The sequence below is a fragment of the Schistocerca americana genome, chromosome 7, assembly GCF_021461395.2.
Source record: "Schistocerca americana isolate TAMUIC-IGC-003095 chromosome 7, iqSchAmer2.1, whole genome shotgun sequence".
NCBI lineage: Eukaryota > Metazoa > Arthropoda > Insecta > Orthoptera > Acrididae > Schistocerca > Schistocerca americana.
Genome location: NC_060125.1, coordinates 396,878,852 through 396,894,637, shown reverse-complemented (window position 1 = coordinate 396,894,637; position 15,786 = coordinate 396,878,852). Strand labels below are relative to the sequence as shown.

General features: G+C 40.9%; 1 protein-coding gene across 1 annotated transcript in view; it reads right to left on the bottom strand.

The window, feature by feature from the left end:
• Positions 1-1,422: 1,422 nt before the first annotated feature.
• The window catches only part of LOC124622547 (myrosinase 1-like), a 92,252-nt gene continuing 77,888 nt past the window's right edge, over positions 1,423-15,786 (bottom strand). Inside the window, exons 9-11 of the mRNA XM_047148284.1 lie at positions 13,091-13,225; positions 12,882-12,988; positions 1,423-1,752 (exon numbers count right to left, since the gene is read on the bottom strand). Coding sequence (XP_047004240.1) covers positions 1,632-1,752; positions 12,882-12,988; positions 13,091-13,225 — 363 coding nt within the window. The 3' untranslated portion in view covers positions 1,423-1,631. The remainder of the gene's footprint in view (positions 1,753-12,881; positions 12,989-13,090; positions 13,226-15,786) is intronic.

Sequence of the window (15,786 nt, the reverse complement as noted above, 5' to 3'; positions counted from 1 at the left end):
GCACCCGTCGGAACGCATATGGGATGTGTCGGACGCCAGCTCCACGCACACAATCCAACGACCCGTAATTCACAGGAAGGACCCTAGATATCTGGTGTCACAGACTTCCGGAAAGCTGTCGCGAACATTCCCAGTATATACCATACAGAATTGCTCCTCTATTTCGTTCCAAAACTGGATAAACTCGTGATTAAGCAGGTATTTGCAATGGTTTGGCTGATCTACTTATAATCGATTTTAAGCTTTTACGTTTTCGCTGCCGTTTATAACTTTGGAGTAATCTGATGCGATTCTAAATCGCGTTTAAAAATTATCATTTTTCATTTTTCGTGTTTTGTAGTGCTCTACATTAGAATTTGAGGTTAACATAAAAATATAAGCTATATCAAAATTTACACAATTACAGATAGGTAGGCGAACTGAACAGTTCCCATTGTATACAATAATTCCGTATTTTCGCAAATAAATTGTTTCACTTTGATTTTATCTTGGTACGCTTGGAATTTCAAAAAATATTGGATGATGAGAGTTTCCCAAACAGAGCAAGCCAATAGCGGTTTGTTCACCTCTGGCCCTTATGCAAGCAGTTTTTCGGCTTAGCAATGATTGTCACAACCGACAGGTATCCGCCTGAGGGATACCGTGGAAAGTTCTGTTCAAATGGCCTGTTAGATCGTCAAAATCCCGAGCTGGTTGGAGGGTCCTGCACATAATACGCCGAACGTTCTCAATTTCTTTATCTTGCTGTAATATAATCCCAGGATGGCTTGCCATGCAGGGCCACGAAACGGGGCCCATAATATCGTCTGAACACCGCTGTTCTGTAAGGGCGCCGCAGATCACAACCGAAGAGGCTCTGCTACGAAAAGAAATGGCATATCAGCCCATCACTCCTGCCCGTCTGTCCGTATGACGGGCGACAATCAGTCTGCTATCCCACTGCCGTCCGGTGCATCGCTACACATTTCTTCGGCCTGGATTCTCATTGACTGGAGTAAAATTGTTTTCAGCGATGAACCCCTCCTCGATCTGCACCCCGACGACCAGAGAAGACGTGTCTGGAGACGCCACAGACGTTTTTTTGTCTATACATGTACACCACATTCACAGATTTCTGTCCCATTTCAACATTTCTTTCGTGGTGCTTTTGTTTTATTTTTTTATTCCCCTGGCTTAGAATGTATTTCTGAAGACATGTAAACAAATATACGGAGCATCTCTAATGTCAGTCTTTCTGAGGTACTTACTGGTATTGCCTAAGATTATGTATACAGTTTCAGTTTACTGCATTTTTTTCACCTATTACACAGTAACGTGATGCTAGTCTAATTATTTTGAATAAATTTTGTAACACAAAGGTTTGCTGTACAGAGATCGACTGTCTATCGAGAAATTCATAAAAAAAACTAGGTGAAAGTCCTGTGGTTATAAAACTTCAAATGGTTATAAAAATTCAAACAGATATACAAATAATTACTGTCTTGTACAGAGCAATCGTTTAAACAACTACTTTAACAATTCTTGAAAGAAGGGTTATTTGTATCATCAGTAATGAATAATGTTTATTTCCAATAGTCAAACTTAACGGTAGAAGGAAAGTTAATGCAGCTGTAGGCGACGTATCTTTAGCATCAGCTCAGTTCAGGCACCTGTTTGCTAAGGAAGATATCCGCCATGAATGTCGCCGAATCCTTCGGAGTTCTCGTTCGGTTTGGACTGTTGAAGTCCACCTCGTACAATCCGAATTTCTTCCTGCATAAAAAAGGAAAACTACATTATGCATTCTTAGTAATATCAAATATTTAAGCGCAGCTACTGTAAATAAAGGGTGGCATATACTAACTGCTACCCTCAAGATATTAAAATCTTTGGAATCCTATTGATATTAGCTAATACATACTACTGACACATACGCTGCGATTGCGAAAATCAACGGTTACTGTATGTTATAAGTGTTTTCAGGGTAATTAATGGTCGGTTTCAATGTTGATATATGCAATATACTGACGAAGGGCTCCATGTAGAAAGAGCAACAAATGTCGAAAGATACATGCTAATCTCAATTGCAGACATGTACGTGGAAGCATACGCAGTCTTCTCCCACACCAATCATGAAAGCACAGAACATCGGGGCCTCGGAACTCGAATTAAGGATAAAATCCCTTTTCCTGACTGAAAAGAGATATTATATCAACAATTTCTGACTTCCTCTTATGTTGATATATGCTGTACAACTATGTAAATCAAGTGTCATATCTGTCTATGGAGTAGGTTCTGAATATATGATTTGTTAAGCTACTACATTAGTATTGTATAAGTTTAATTCGCGCGGATGAATTGCTATAGCGTGCAGCATAAATCAATGAGTGGTATCGCCCGAAGAGTGGTGTCACATAGTAAATACAACTGTGGTGTTGTTCTTCAGAGGAAGGAATTCCTGAGAATGTACGCTTGGAGCACAGTGAAACATGGACTGTGGGAAAACCGAAACAGAAGGGAATCGAAGCATTTTAGATGTGGTGCTACAAAAGAATGTTGAATGTTAGTTAGATTGATAAAGTATGGAATAAGGAGGTTCTGCGCAGTATCGGAGAGAAAAGCAATATGTGGAAAACACTGACAAGGAGATGGAAAAGGATGATAGAACGTCTCTTAAGACATCAGAAAATGACTTCCGCGGTACCAGACAGAGCTATAGAAGGCAAAAACTGTATTTGAAGACAGAAATTGGAATACATCCAGCAAACAATTGAGGAGGTAGGTTGCTAGTGCTACTCTGAGATGAAGAGGCTGGCACGGGAGAGGAATTCGTAGTGGGCCGCATCGGTCCAATCAGGAGACTGACGACTCAGAAGCAAAACAAAACAAAAAAATGTTCTTCCGGATGTATCCGAAAGAACAGAAACCAAAAATATATAACTGGGGTGATGACAGCCAGTGAACTCCTCAGAGCAGATGCATACCAGGCTCGAACTCTTACGGGAAAAGGGGGGGGGGGGGAGTGCCCTGTAATGAGGACAATGCGCAACGGGCACCCATTAGTTCTGTATGGAACGGTTGAGAATTCGTTCAAAAATGGCTCTGAGCGCTATGGTACTTAACATCTGTGGTCATCAGTCCCCTATAACTTAGAACTACTTAAACCTAACTAGACTAAGCACATCACACACATCCATGCCCGAGGTACGATTCGAACCTGCGACCGCAGCGATCGCGCGGTTCCAGACTGAAGCGCCTAGAACCGCTCGGCCACTGCGGCCGGCTGAGAATTCCTGCCTGACAGGAGGTGTGCTAGGGGAGTCCACGCAGTTGCAATAACCACTGTGTCGGGATGACGCAGCTATCAGCGCATCTGCAAAGTAAACAGAAGAATCGAGTTCGAATCCCGGTCCAGCACAAATCTGCTACTTTCCCAATTGATTTAAATCAATGCCCGCTTTCAGCCAATCTCTGTAATTCTGTTGTGTCCCCTAGTAACGTTGGTATCTCGTTATGGAACCACAAGCTAAGGACGTTCGCTACCAGACCCGGTCACAAGAGGTTCCGTGGGCAGCCGCTGCTGGATGTCTAGTTACGTCAGAGCGCAGCGCCTCTCGTACTGCTCTTTGATAACCGAGTCTGATAGCAGGATCATCGTAGTTGAGATTCATTAGTTAGGACTCTGTATCAAATCTATAGTTAAACGTGTAGTGATATTTAACTGTAATTCCGTACTATGCAAAGTAATGAAGTTATCATTCTGTTCTGGGACAGTACTAAATATACATGATGAATCAAAAAAGTCATCAAAGTTGGCAAGTCTAGAATTCTGAAACTAATAAACATATACAGTGAATGTTGTTTTTTGATGAATGGGAAAGTTAAAAAGTTTTTTTCATAACTTTTCGTAGGTGTTCAATACGCCCCCTTTAGATGCACCACATATGTCAATGAGGTATTCAAATTGTTCCCACACTGCAGCTAGCATGCCTTGAGTTACAGCTTCCACAGCTCCTGCTCATTAATTTGTGTCTCAGTTCATTCATTGTTATTGGTAATGGAGGCACATAAACAGAGTCTTTTACAAATCCCCACGAGGTATAATCACATATAGTCAGGTCCAGTGACCTTGGGGGCCAGTAATGTAAGATCGTTGTGACCAATCCATCGTTCGGTTATCCTTTGATTTAAAAATTCCCACACTTTCAGATGCCAGTGTGGTGGTGCCATATCCTATTAGTAAATAAAGTCGTTCGAATCAATTCCGACTGTGGGAAAAGAAAGCTCTCAAGAATATCGAGGTATGTGTTTTCTGTAACACTGTCCTCAGCAAAGAAAAATAGACTATACACCATTTCCGGTGAAAATGCACAAAACACATTGAATTTTGGACAGTCCCTCTCATGTTGTACAACTTCATGTGGTTGTTCCGTACCCCTTATTCTCACATTATGACGGTTTACCTTTGCATTGAAAAGGAATGTTGCCTCGTCACTAAAGTCCAAGCATGGAAAAAAAACTGAATCCTCCATCTTGTCAAGAAGGAAATTACAGAATTCCACACATTGTTGTTTGTCACCTTCACGAGGAGCTTGCAACAGCTGAATTTTGTATGGTTTCATGTGTAAACGTGGACGCAACACACGCCGGACGGACATCGGGGACGTGTTGAGCTGTCGATCTGCACGGCGAACGGATTTCTGCTTTTTCTGTTGTCCCGACACCCTTTTTACTAGAACTGAAGTGGGTGCACACTGATGCTACCTAGCGGGAACCATGTAAAACTCGAGAGTTAGAATTTTCCAACAGTACGTTGTTCACGCGCACATTTCAAATAACATAGTAGTTATGATTCTTTTAAACCGGATGACTCTTTCTGATACGCCCTGGATATTGTCATTCATGTAGACATGGATTAATCCAAAGTGAGCAGTCCACATCAAAGAATTTCACTAAACTGAAATAATATTCTTTATGTGTGTTACAGTAAACTCCTACAGAAGTAAAACTACTGACCCGTCATTACCATGACATAGATATCACAGGTACCTGAATCAAAAGTGCCAGTATTTCTCATGATGCTACTGTGTTTGTAAGGCGTCCGAACACTACAATTACAGCAGACGTAGAGACTGCCCGAAATATGGTACATGACAGTAAGTGATTATCGATATATACCGTATCCGATGCCTGAAGAAAGAGTACGGTGTAAGTAACTGATTTAAATCGAAGTCTCATCCATTTCCGAAACTTTCAAGAAATAGTCTAGTAGAATTTGTGTGCCGGTTTGCTATTGTGGGCAAGCCTGCTGGTCACCACTTCATGAGAAAAAATGGTGCAGATGGTGTAAGCCGGTGGCGGAATATGTTTAATCTGAAAGATGATTATAGCAAGCTATTTTTGGGTTAAAAAAATTTTAGCTACTCTTGTTATGCACGGAGATCTTTTTTGTGAGGGGTGTGCCGCGAACTACCTTCATTTCAACTGCGCTCGGTAGCAATGAGATTAGGCCCTTTGCCTAACATCCAGAGAATGAAAGCGATACATTATTTTACTGAAAGCATAGACAGAAATAAAGACGAGGATAATAACATGTGTACGTGGTGTAATTGTGGATCTTCTGTACAGCAACAGTTAATTAACTACCGACCTAAGCCTACGGTACAGTAAAAGAATACAATTCACCTCGTATGCTTTTACATGCCGCCTTGTACCTCCACTGACATCTACTGCTTCTATCGCTACTGGTGCCACCACTCTACAACCACTAGAAACTTCATCTGCAACCTACCTTATGTTATCCGATGGAGCGAACTTTGACTACCACTATCAATTCCACCCTTGCCCTCCACCCTCTCCCTCCCTAGATCATGGGAAGAGCGACTGCTGGTATGTCTCCAAATGGGTTCGAATCTCTCCAAACTTTTCATTCATGGTATTTTCATTTGAGTTGTCCGACCGTATGTTCCTTCTACAATTTAGCCAGCCCTCCATTGCCTTGTAATAGCCAGTCATTGAAGCTGTTCATACGATAGTCATAGGACAGGTAGCTACTCTTCGTTCTTTTCTTTTTGTCCTGTAGCCCATATCTGTCTTTCCCAGGATCATGGTTGCTTCTACAGCTCTGCATTTTTGTTGTAGAATTTGTTGCTTTAGCATTCTGCACATCCATTCGATCTCATCTTTTGGACGCCAGTATTCATTTTTATCATTTTGGGATTTTGAGATCAGTTCCGTTGCTTTCAGTGAGTAATAATGAATTAAGTATTGGTCCCCTAATCCTAAAACATAATTCACCACAGTTGTTGCATCCTAGATGGGTTTTTCCTTTTATTTTTTCTGAAATATATAAGGTTTATATTTATGTTAATAAATATGTAACATCGAAATTTTTGATCCTTAAATTACGTATGTACTTTACCTTCTACTTTACACTGTGTGTGTTCTGTGGCTGCCACCCTAAATAAACCACAGGACTAAATTAGCACCCATGTCATGTGCAAACATTAGGGATGTCAGGATATCGTCTGCATCGAATTTTTATGTATGATCCAACATTCAAACTACATATTCCGGTAAAAATCGTGGTATATACCACTCTTTCTCCTTAATATTGCTGTAAGAGGCTTGTCGTGATCGGTGGCTGGGTTTTCTTTGCGTGTAGCCCGTGTTTTGATGTTTGTGTGTATTTATTGGGACCTGTGGGCATCAGCGAAAATTTTGTGAAGCTTCGGTATGGGCAAGTATTCGGTGTGTTTTTTTAGTCATTCGCCATATTTCGTATTTTAACAGTGTTTGCTCAGCGTTGTTTCCGGCTCGTTTGTGAATACTGGGTTTCACGATAATGCTGTGACTTTGACACACGTTTCACTGCACCAAACTTGCATTCTTGACGATCTTCCGGGTGTCGTTTGTTTACTGTTTTCTTTTGGTTCGACGCCACGAACTTTGACAATGTTCCGTTTGTTTTCATTATCTCTCTCTCTGTCTATCAGTCTCTTTCTGTGTGTGTGTGTGTGTGTGTGTGTGTGTGTGTGTTTTACTGTTCGCTTAGAGTGAGTAGCGAAACATGTTTGGGTACAAAAGCAAAACGATAGCAGCGTGCTTGTAAAAGGATGGACCGATACTTCATTTACTCGTTTGCCTTTTTGCCTGCTTATTTGCTGCATTTGTATACTTCGTCCTTTCGTCGATGAAATGCAGTATCTCCTCTGTTATAGAGGGATTTATACTGGGCTTTATTTATTGGTCTATTTGACTGCTGGATTCACAATTTCATCTTTCTGCCTAATGCTCTGTTTGAAATTCACAACAACCATTATCTCTTTTAATTTATCCAGGTCTCATCTCCTCAATTCCGTAACTTCATACAGTTTCTTCAATTTGGCTTTGTAGTTAATTATGGTCAAAATCCACTTCTGCCCTACAATCGTTTGGCAGTTTCGGAGTCGCTGTCTTACCACATTTCATCTGTCTCAAACCTTCGAGTATTTCCACACCTCTTCCGTGTCTTCCAAGTGTACAACATCCATCCATAATTCTTAAACCAAGTATCTGCAATGATTAAGCAGTGGTTCCGGCAAAATTCTTCCAGGCGGCTTTCCCTTTTACTCCTTACCACAGTCAGTGTATTTTTTCCCATTACCAAATTCCAATGCACCATAACAATTGAATCTTCGTCTCCACTAACTGAATAAGTTCTCTCACCTCATTATATTTTCTTTTGATTTCTTTAGCGGTGTGGGAGCTAGTACGCACATATGCTTGTACTACTGCGGTAGATATTGTCTTCACGTCGATGTGGACTGCGATAGTAGGTTCACTATACAGCTCATCCTAGTAAACGCGTTTCTTATTTTCTTGTTCATTGTTAGACCTTATTATTATTAATTGTATTTGTGTTGATAAGCCTACACTCGTCTGACGTTATGTCCGGTTCTTTATGCTATCGCACTTCACTAATTCCCACTCCACAGAACTATATCACATCCATTTCTCTTGCCGTATATACCTAGATTTCTTTTTGTATAAAGTGCCAATGTTCTCGTGACCAGTCTCCTCACCCCTCCACCCTGCCCGTTCTCCGGTATTACGAATGAGGGATTTTTTACCTCGCTAGTATTTAACACAATACGACGACGTCATCATCGAGAAATACAGTAAAGCTGCATGACCTCGGGAAATATAATGGCGTTCGTTTCCCCTCATATTCAGTCCACTACAGTACCGACATAGCAAAGCCGAGCTACAACGCCAGATTGGTCCATCATCCAGGCTGTGCCTCTAACGTTAGTTTATTCCTCAATACAACATCTACAACCCCTTAAAATTTACCTATTTCATTTTGTTACACCCTGTAATAAAGCGGTTGACTGCATAAACCATTTGCGGAATAATACGAAGGGACTGGAGAATTTTTCATATTTCTGAAGACCTAAAAGCATCCTTGATTAACACAAAAATGCACTACCAGATCCTTACAATGTTTGTACAGACAGTTTCTGAAGGAGGACAGCGTGCAGTTAAAATTGTGATTATGTTACGTGGGAGTCGCAAAGAAAATCAGAGTTCTCGCATCACCTAGTATTTATTTGTCGAAGTTTCGAAGACGCCACTGTGTTTTTCCATTATAACAAAAGGAATCAGAGTGATGTTCTTCAAATTTATCTGAGCTAGAGGCTAGCACGACTCCAAATATTTGTCGTAGTGTATCTCTGCGATACTGGTTTTCAACCTTTAACTGCGTCCTTTCGCTGTGAGAAGTTTCTGCTTGCTTGACATAGTCGACGTAAATCGACGTGCAGTTCATAACAGGAAAGTTTATGCTGGAAGTATAAGCCTAGGACCCTTGCAGAAACGAAATACAAAACTTGTTGAGAAGTAAAAAGAACGATCATGAACTCACATTGATTGGTCTTTGAATGTAACCACTACTAACTGAAATGTTCATTTCGGCTTTTCACCGGATCTTAGCCTTATTTCTATCTCAAAGTAGTAGTTTTGACAAGTACACACTCTTTTAGGATTTGTCTGTATTCATTTTTCAGCTATCGTAAGCACTTCCTTGCGGAATGCGAAGGTACGTCTGACTGTAAAATATAAACTTAGGTTGTGCGAAACGTCACACATATTAAAGTACTATGGGTTCTCGTTCCGTGGTTAAGGGACTTTCATGGATCAGCGTTTCATCCCCCTCTGCAGGTGACCGAGTGGTTCTAGGCACTACAGTCTAGAACCGCACGACCACTACGGTCGCAGATTCGAATCCTGCCTCGGGCATGGATGTTTGTGATGTCGTTAGGTTAGTTAGGTTAAAGTAGTTCTAAGTTATAGCGGACTGATGACCTCAGCAGTTAAGTCCCATAGTACTCAGAGCCATTTTGAGCCCCTCTGCAGACATCTTCAAGGGAGGGGCACAGGGCACGCGGGGCGGGTTGTTGATTCCATCAATGTGCTGCCCACACTCTGCCTCGCTACTGACGGCAGTAAAACTTCTGTGCTCCCACGCAAAGGTGTGACGTTATAGCCGGCCGCGGTGGTCTCGTGGTTCTAGGCGCTCAGTCCGGAACCGCGGGACTGCTACGGTCACACGTTCGAATCCTGCCTCGGGCATGGATGTGTATGATGTCCTTGGGTTAGTTAGGTTTAAGTAGTTCTAAGTTCTAGGGGACTGATGACCACAGATGTTAAGTCCCATAGTACTCAGAGCCATTTGAACCATTTGTGACGTAATATGTTTTGAGAACTTTGCGCTTTGGGTGTTGCCGGTTGCTACGGTGGAATAGTGGCTCACAGCTTTTAGGAACGAAATTCAGATACCACTACGTGTTACGCCATTGTCCGTCTTGTTAAAATTATCAGCTTTTTTAAATATGTCTTTAGCTTCTCTGTGAGAATATCGTAGAAAACCGACTGAACGGACAACTGCAGAAGGAGAGAAACAGATCGGTCCACTGCTGTGGAATATGATTTGCAAGCAGGTAGTACGAGACTGTGTAAAGGCTCCAGGGGCAGCAAAAACACGCTAATACGTTTGATCTGAAGGAAAAGGGCATAACATGGCAGCGCAGTGCGCTGCGCCTAGTATTTAATTCGACCACGATGCAATATCTCGGAATGTTTGAGTAAGTTATAGGTCTGTACTAAACTGTTCATTCATTGTCATCGAGATGATTGAGCAAATTGAACCTTACGAATCGTAAGGTCACAGAGCAAGGTTGGAAGATGGTCGCACACAATTATCCCACGGTAGGTTGTTCAATGGTGGTAGAAGTAGAAACGATTTCTTTTTTGAGGATAGGGAAACGATTTTTTCAGATGTTACACAGTTACAAATTGAAGCAGAACTTTGTTCGTGGAAGAAAAAGAATAATAAATGGTATCCCATTGTTCGATAGGAAACGTTGCTAGATAATGCAGCCACCAAATAGGGAATGCTTTTCTTTCTCCGCACACGATGAAACCTCTGCTGACTCCACCTAATAGTGGTGGTGAAAATTTTTCTACCACCCGAAATCGAACCGACTAATTGGTAGCATAAAACCAGTGCACAGTAAGAGGGCGTGTTGGAAAGTAATGCCAACAAATTCTTGTATATGAAAACTCTTAAGGCATTGTCAACAAGAATAATTTTATTAACATTCTTCATGTCTACATATTTGCAATCCTCTTCCCCTAGGGGACTACAGTTTGTAGCCTGTAAAATGTCGACGTGCATCGTAACTAGGCTGGTGAGTGAGGAACAGCGCACTATAATCGAGTTTCGAATTCAAAAATTCCGTCCACACACAGAGCACCCTCTTTTTCAGCATGATAATGTCATATCACACGTAAGCGCTGCGACATCTGCAACAATTCGACCGCATGGGTTCACTGACGCCGATCATCCTCCACAGAGTAGTTACTTGGACCCATCCAATTATCATCTGCTTCCAGAACTTAAAGAGTCTATTCGACGGCTTCGCTTTGATAATGATGAAGCACAGGTGAAGTTGTGGCTGCGTCTACGAAGTCAAACAGACTGTACTGACATGGCATCAACAAACCGGTCTCTTGCTGGGAGATACCACTTTGCCGCCAGGGTGAATATGCCGAAAACAGAAATTCAGGTTTCGAATGTTAATGACGTTGGCTTTACTTAAACATGTTTAACATAGTTCACTTAAAATTTTGGGAAGCATTACCAGTCAACACACCATCGTAGCATCGGCTACGTAGCTGAATGAAATAATTGCAAACTTAAGATTGAGTTGTGATACTTGTGCTTTCAGTCTACTTGAATTCTGCTATGACTACGTCGAGCTTCACGTTACGTAATTAGGTGAACCTTCCAGTGAGAAACTCTGCTGAGTATAATTTACCTTCGATAAGTTTTTCGCAATTTCATATTTAACAGTGCAGATGATCCACAGGTCTGCAGAGTATAGTTCCACACTTCCTCCTTAGTGCTCTCAGAACAGTCGTTTAGAAGTGTATGTTCATATAAATACCAAGGAACTAGATTCATAGACCATTTTATGAAATGAATTAACCCGGCAACATCCCATTAAGCGAAACGTAAGCTCGCCGGATAAAAAATTTGGCAACCCGATGCGCACGCACAAATTGATCATCAAGACCTTACATACAGGACAGCGACAGTGAGACGAGCTCAATCGCTGGTGCACTGAAAACACGTGAGCATAAGGAAGTAGCGGTTATTGTAAAGACATAATAGGGCTAGTAGAAATGGAACTCGTGTTTGGCCTTGCCCATTGCCAAAGGGGGTGTGAAGTTGCTGGATTTCTTGGTGTTTCGCGGCAGGCTGTTCAACGTGTCTACGTGCTGTGCTGTGGCCGACGTGGCAACGAAACACGACGTCAGATTCGTTTCACGGCTTGTGAATCAAAATTGCTTCAAAACCCGACAGGAACAGCTGCAGGTAGTGAATGAAGGTCCATCCTTACCTGTTAGCGTTAGAATTGTATGCAATGAACATTTGGAGTCGCTCACCTGGTCAGACGCCATTACTCAGAAAGGCAGGTAACTACGCCAACAGCTAAGTTCAACGGATTGGCAAAGCATGTGTCTGGGTTCCTCAACACTCCCCCACTACATTTCATCTCAACTGAAATAGAAACTCACGTGATTTGAACTCCACAGAAAATATGTGGCCCAAGTTGGAACAGCGGGTAAAATCTTGACGTCTGAACCGCCGCAATTTGGTGGAACTGCGTGATTTATTCGACTTTGATGCGACGTACCTGCACGACATTGTGGATTCACTTCCAAAGCAAATCTAGGTGTTAAATTTCAGGAGCGTAACTTCACGCTTTTAAATGATTACCAACTTTTGTCCGGTGAGCTTACTTTGCTGTAAATAGCACTTTGGAACGCTTATTCGCTGCTTAATAAAAAATATCCCTTACTTCAGAAATCAACCCTAAACACAGTTTTGGAAGAGATTAACTCTTTTTCCAAGCATTAATCCCGACTTGCGGGGTCTGCTGTTATGGTTAACCGGATTTTGCGTGTACCCAACAGTCTGCGTCTAGTGTAATCCATGGAAGGGTACGAACGTGTTTCAAATGTCTGCGAGTCGTGTAACTGAGGCGGCACGTGATGACCAGCCCGGTATTCACCTAGTTGAATGTGGAAAACCGCCTAAAAACCACATCCAGGCTGCCTGGCACACCGGCCCTCGTCGTTAGTCCGCCGGGCGGATTCAATCCGGTGCCGGCTCGCCTATCCGAGTCCAGGAAGCAGGGCGTTAGCGCTCTCGGCTACGCTGGCCGGTTTCTGAAGAGATTAAGTGATATGTATAATTGCGTTGCTCATGAAAGAAAGTGTAATGAGAGTGCAAAACTAATTCACTTCGATTAACGTGGGAATTTAAAAATGTTCCATAATTGAGAATGACTTACGTGAATCCGGATGTCCATTCTAGGTTGTCCATGAGACTCCATGCAGTGTAACCAATTACTGGCACTCCATCAATATTCACGGCTTGCAGGAGAGCTGTTAGATAATCCTGAAATTGATGTTTGGTTTCTTCTTTATACAAGACACGTCAGGAATAGAGTCTAATAAGTGCCAAGAGAATCTTAGCAACAGGACGTTGTGAGGTACTTACCGTGTAATATTGTATCCTATCTGTGTCATTTAGACCACCGGTGTTTCCGATTCCGTTTTCAGTCACAATAATGCGATAGCCGGGATATTCGTTCACAATCCAGTTCAGTAAATTCCGGAAGCCCCAAGAATAAAACTGAAACATATGACAATGTATAATTATGAAATACTAAAAAGGGGAAATTACAAATATTAATTGCTAAACCAAAAATATTGTATTTCATTTTCCTTTCTCGAGGGTTTGCTGTTTATGACATACTTATGATCAAATATTCTTCGTTGAAGCATGTATATTGACCTAGTAAAAAATTAGGTCACTTCAAGAATTCCCGCGCAATATTATTATCTAGATATGGAGCCCACCATTTACAATGTAGGAACAGTTATCAACAGAGAGAAAAGCGATTTAATGGATCACTTTATACGTGGATTGCAACGTACAATAATTGATTGTACAGCTGTGGTAGTGAATTCTTGTTGTAGCGACTGGTGTTGTTGGGTACAGATTAAAAGTACACAGAATACACAAATAGTCAGCCTTACCAACCGTCAAAATTGGTTTTACTCCTCATTTGTAGTAATTTAAATTTGTTAAATTCTTGGACATATGCGCCTCATCACAATGCCACAATAATCCTTGTTGGCAGTTTGTGTACAGCAGTGACCATAGTATTTAAAATCACTTTTTAGGAATAACTTCAAGAACGTAGCAGCACCTTCACTCCAAGCAAAACATTGAAATTTTCGTCGTCAGGACATTTCGATACCTTCTCTTAAGGAAACGATCTCCGACTGAGTGACCGCGTCTTCATTTCATTTTGCACAATTCAAACTATTTTTCATAATTACAAAGTATAACACTAAAAGAGATTTCGTTTTTAGCGCACACATAATACCCTGAATAGGTGGATAATTTAGAATTTTAATATCTGAATTATATTTTCCTTTGTCGTTCAGAGGTTGATGAATTTCTACGTAACTACGCTGTATTTATCTTGTTGCTAAACAACTATACACGCTACTTTTGTCTAATTTAAATGTTAGCTGTCGTTTAAAAAATCTGCTTTCATTAATTAACCCAGTTTTCGTGGTTGTTTCTAACCAAACATAAACTCTACGTTATTAAGCTGCCTTAGTTAGTTCTGGTGTGCAGTGCTGCTCTTGTCACAGACGGCTTCATTGGGGGAAGGCAGTTGAGTGGGAAACAGTGATTTGTGACAGATTCACATGTGAGAATCATCAATAAAAGTAAGTGTTGAAAAGAGCCAGTTGGCTATCTGTACTAAAGTGACGTTTTCATAGGAAGTATAGAAGAGGACAGCACTGCTGTTAGTAGTAGTCACGTGAGAGATGTGGGACAGCAAATATTAGGAACCATATATGGAATCAAGCTTAAGAAAGTGAGTTTTATTCCTATTCCCTTTATTCATCTTTAACTTTTAAATGGATATCATTATCGATCATGTCACAAAGGTCTTCAAGACAAGGCCATATCTTAGCCAGGTGGAAAAGATGTGGGTTTTCTGGGGAAAGACTGAAAAAGAGGATTACTTTGCTGCTGTGGGAAGAGTAGGAAGCTGGCTACCCTATTAATAGTAATGTGGCATAGGTAGTGTTAGCAACAAACCGAACAAATGTAGAAATTAACCTCTTTTGAAGCAAATTTTCGACCAGTACTATTATTTCTTTATTACACAAAATACGAACCGACTTATAAGAGTTTTTACTTGCAAATTGCCACCAAACTACCGATTCTTCTTTGTTTGTTTGTGTGAAATGAAATACGAGCATTTTTCATCTCCCCTGTCACTCTCAAGTTCTATAAATTATCTTGATGCGTTCTTTTACGTATGTAATGGAATGGAATGCCAAGAGTATTCGTTCTGTAGTTCACAGAACACTTATTGAATTAATCGTTTTTTCCATAGGAGAATCCTAAGTTCCAGGAAGCAGTCGCATTTGACAGCATCCTGTTTCCTTGGAGAACACCTCTGGCTAACAGTTAGTAATTATGTTTTTCCAGTTTACCACGTGCAATTTTTGCGAAAGAAGCATTTGGCATCCTGTTAGCAACATAACGGTGGGGAACAAAAATTAAATAAAAAATAAAGCAGAGTTAAAATTTTATTATGTAATAACTTGAGCACAGTGTTCTCAGAAAAAAACTAATAGAGTGATTACAGCTTTATATTAGGTTATCGTTAATGAGAATCGTATCCTAACTAACATTTGTTTGCAAAATGTGACTTGTCACTGAAGTTGGTCGTAATATACTGTGGAAGTTCGTTTATGTGTCCTGAGAGCAACGAAAATTTCAATATAGACTTCAGCCTTAGCTCTGGCTGAAAAATCTGACTTTTTATTCAAATACATACAGAAAATACCGTTAACCTTAGAAATTTCAGTTCTCTTACAGCAATGAGTTTTATTTAACTAAAACCTCTGTGTAAAACAAGCCTCTGTTATTCTGTAGACACCACAAAAGGAGTAAAGATGATTCCTGAAACCGTACGGCAACTGCCGGTTTCCGCACTTAATACGTAGAGTTATGTCATTCTATTATATTTGTTTTGTGTTATTTATATGACCTTGATTTTGGTTTTTGAATTTTGTGGTCTGATTTCTGCGAGCATGATGAAACAGCTTTTTGTCATGAGCGATTTCTCATCACCCTATTACTTCCCGTCACTAATTAGG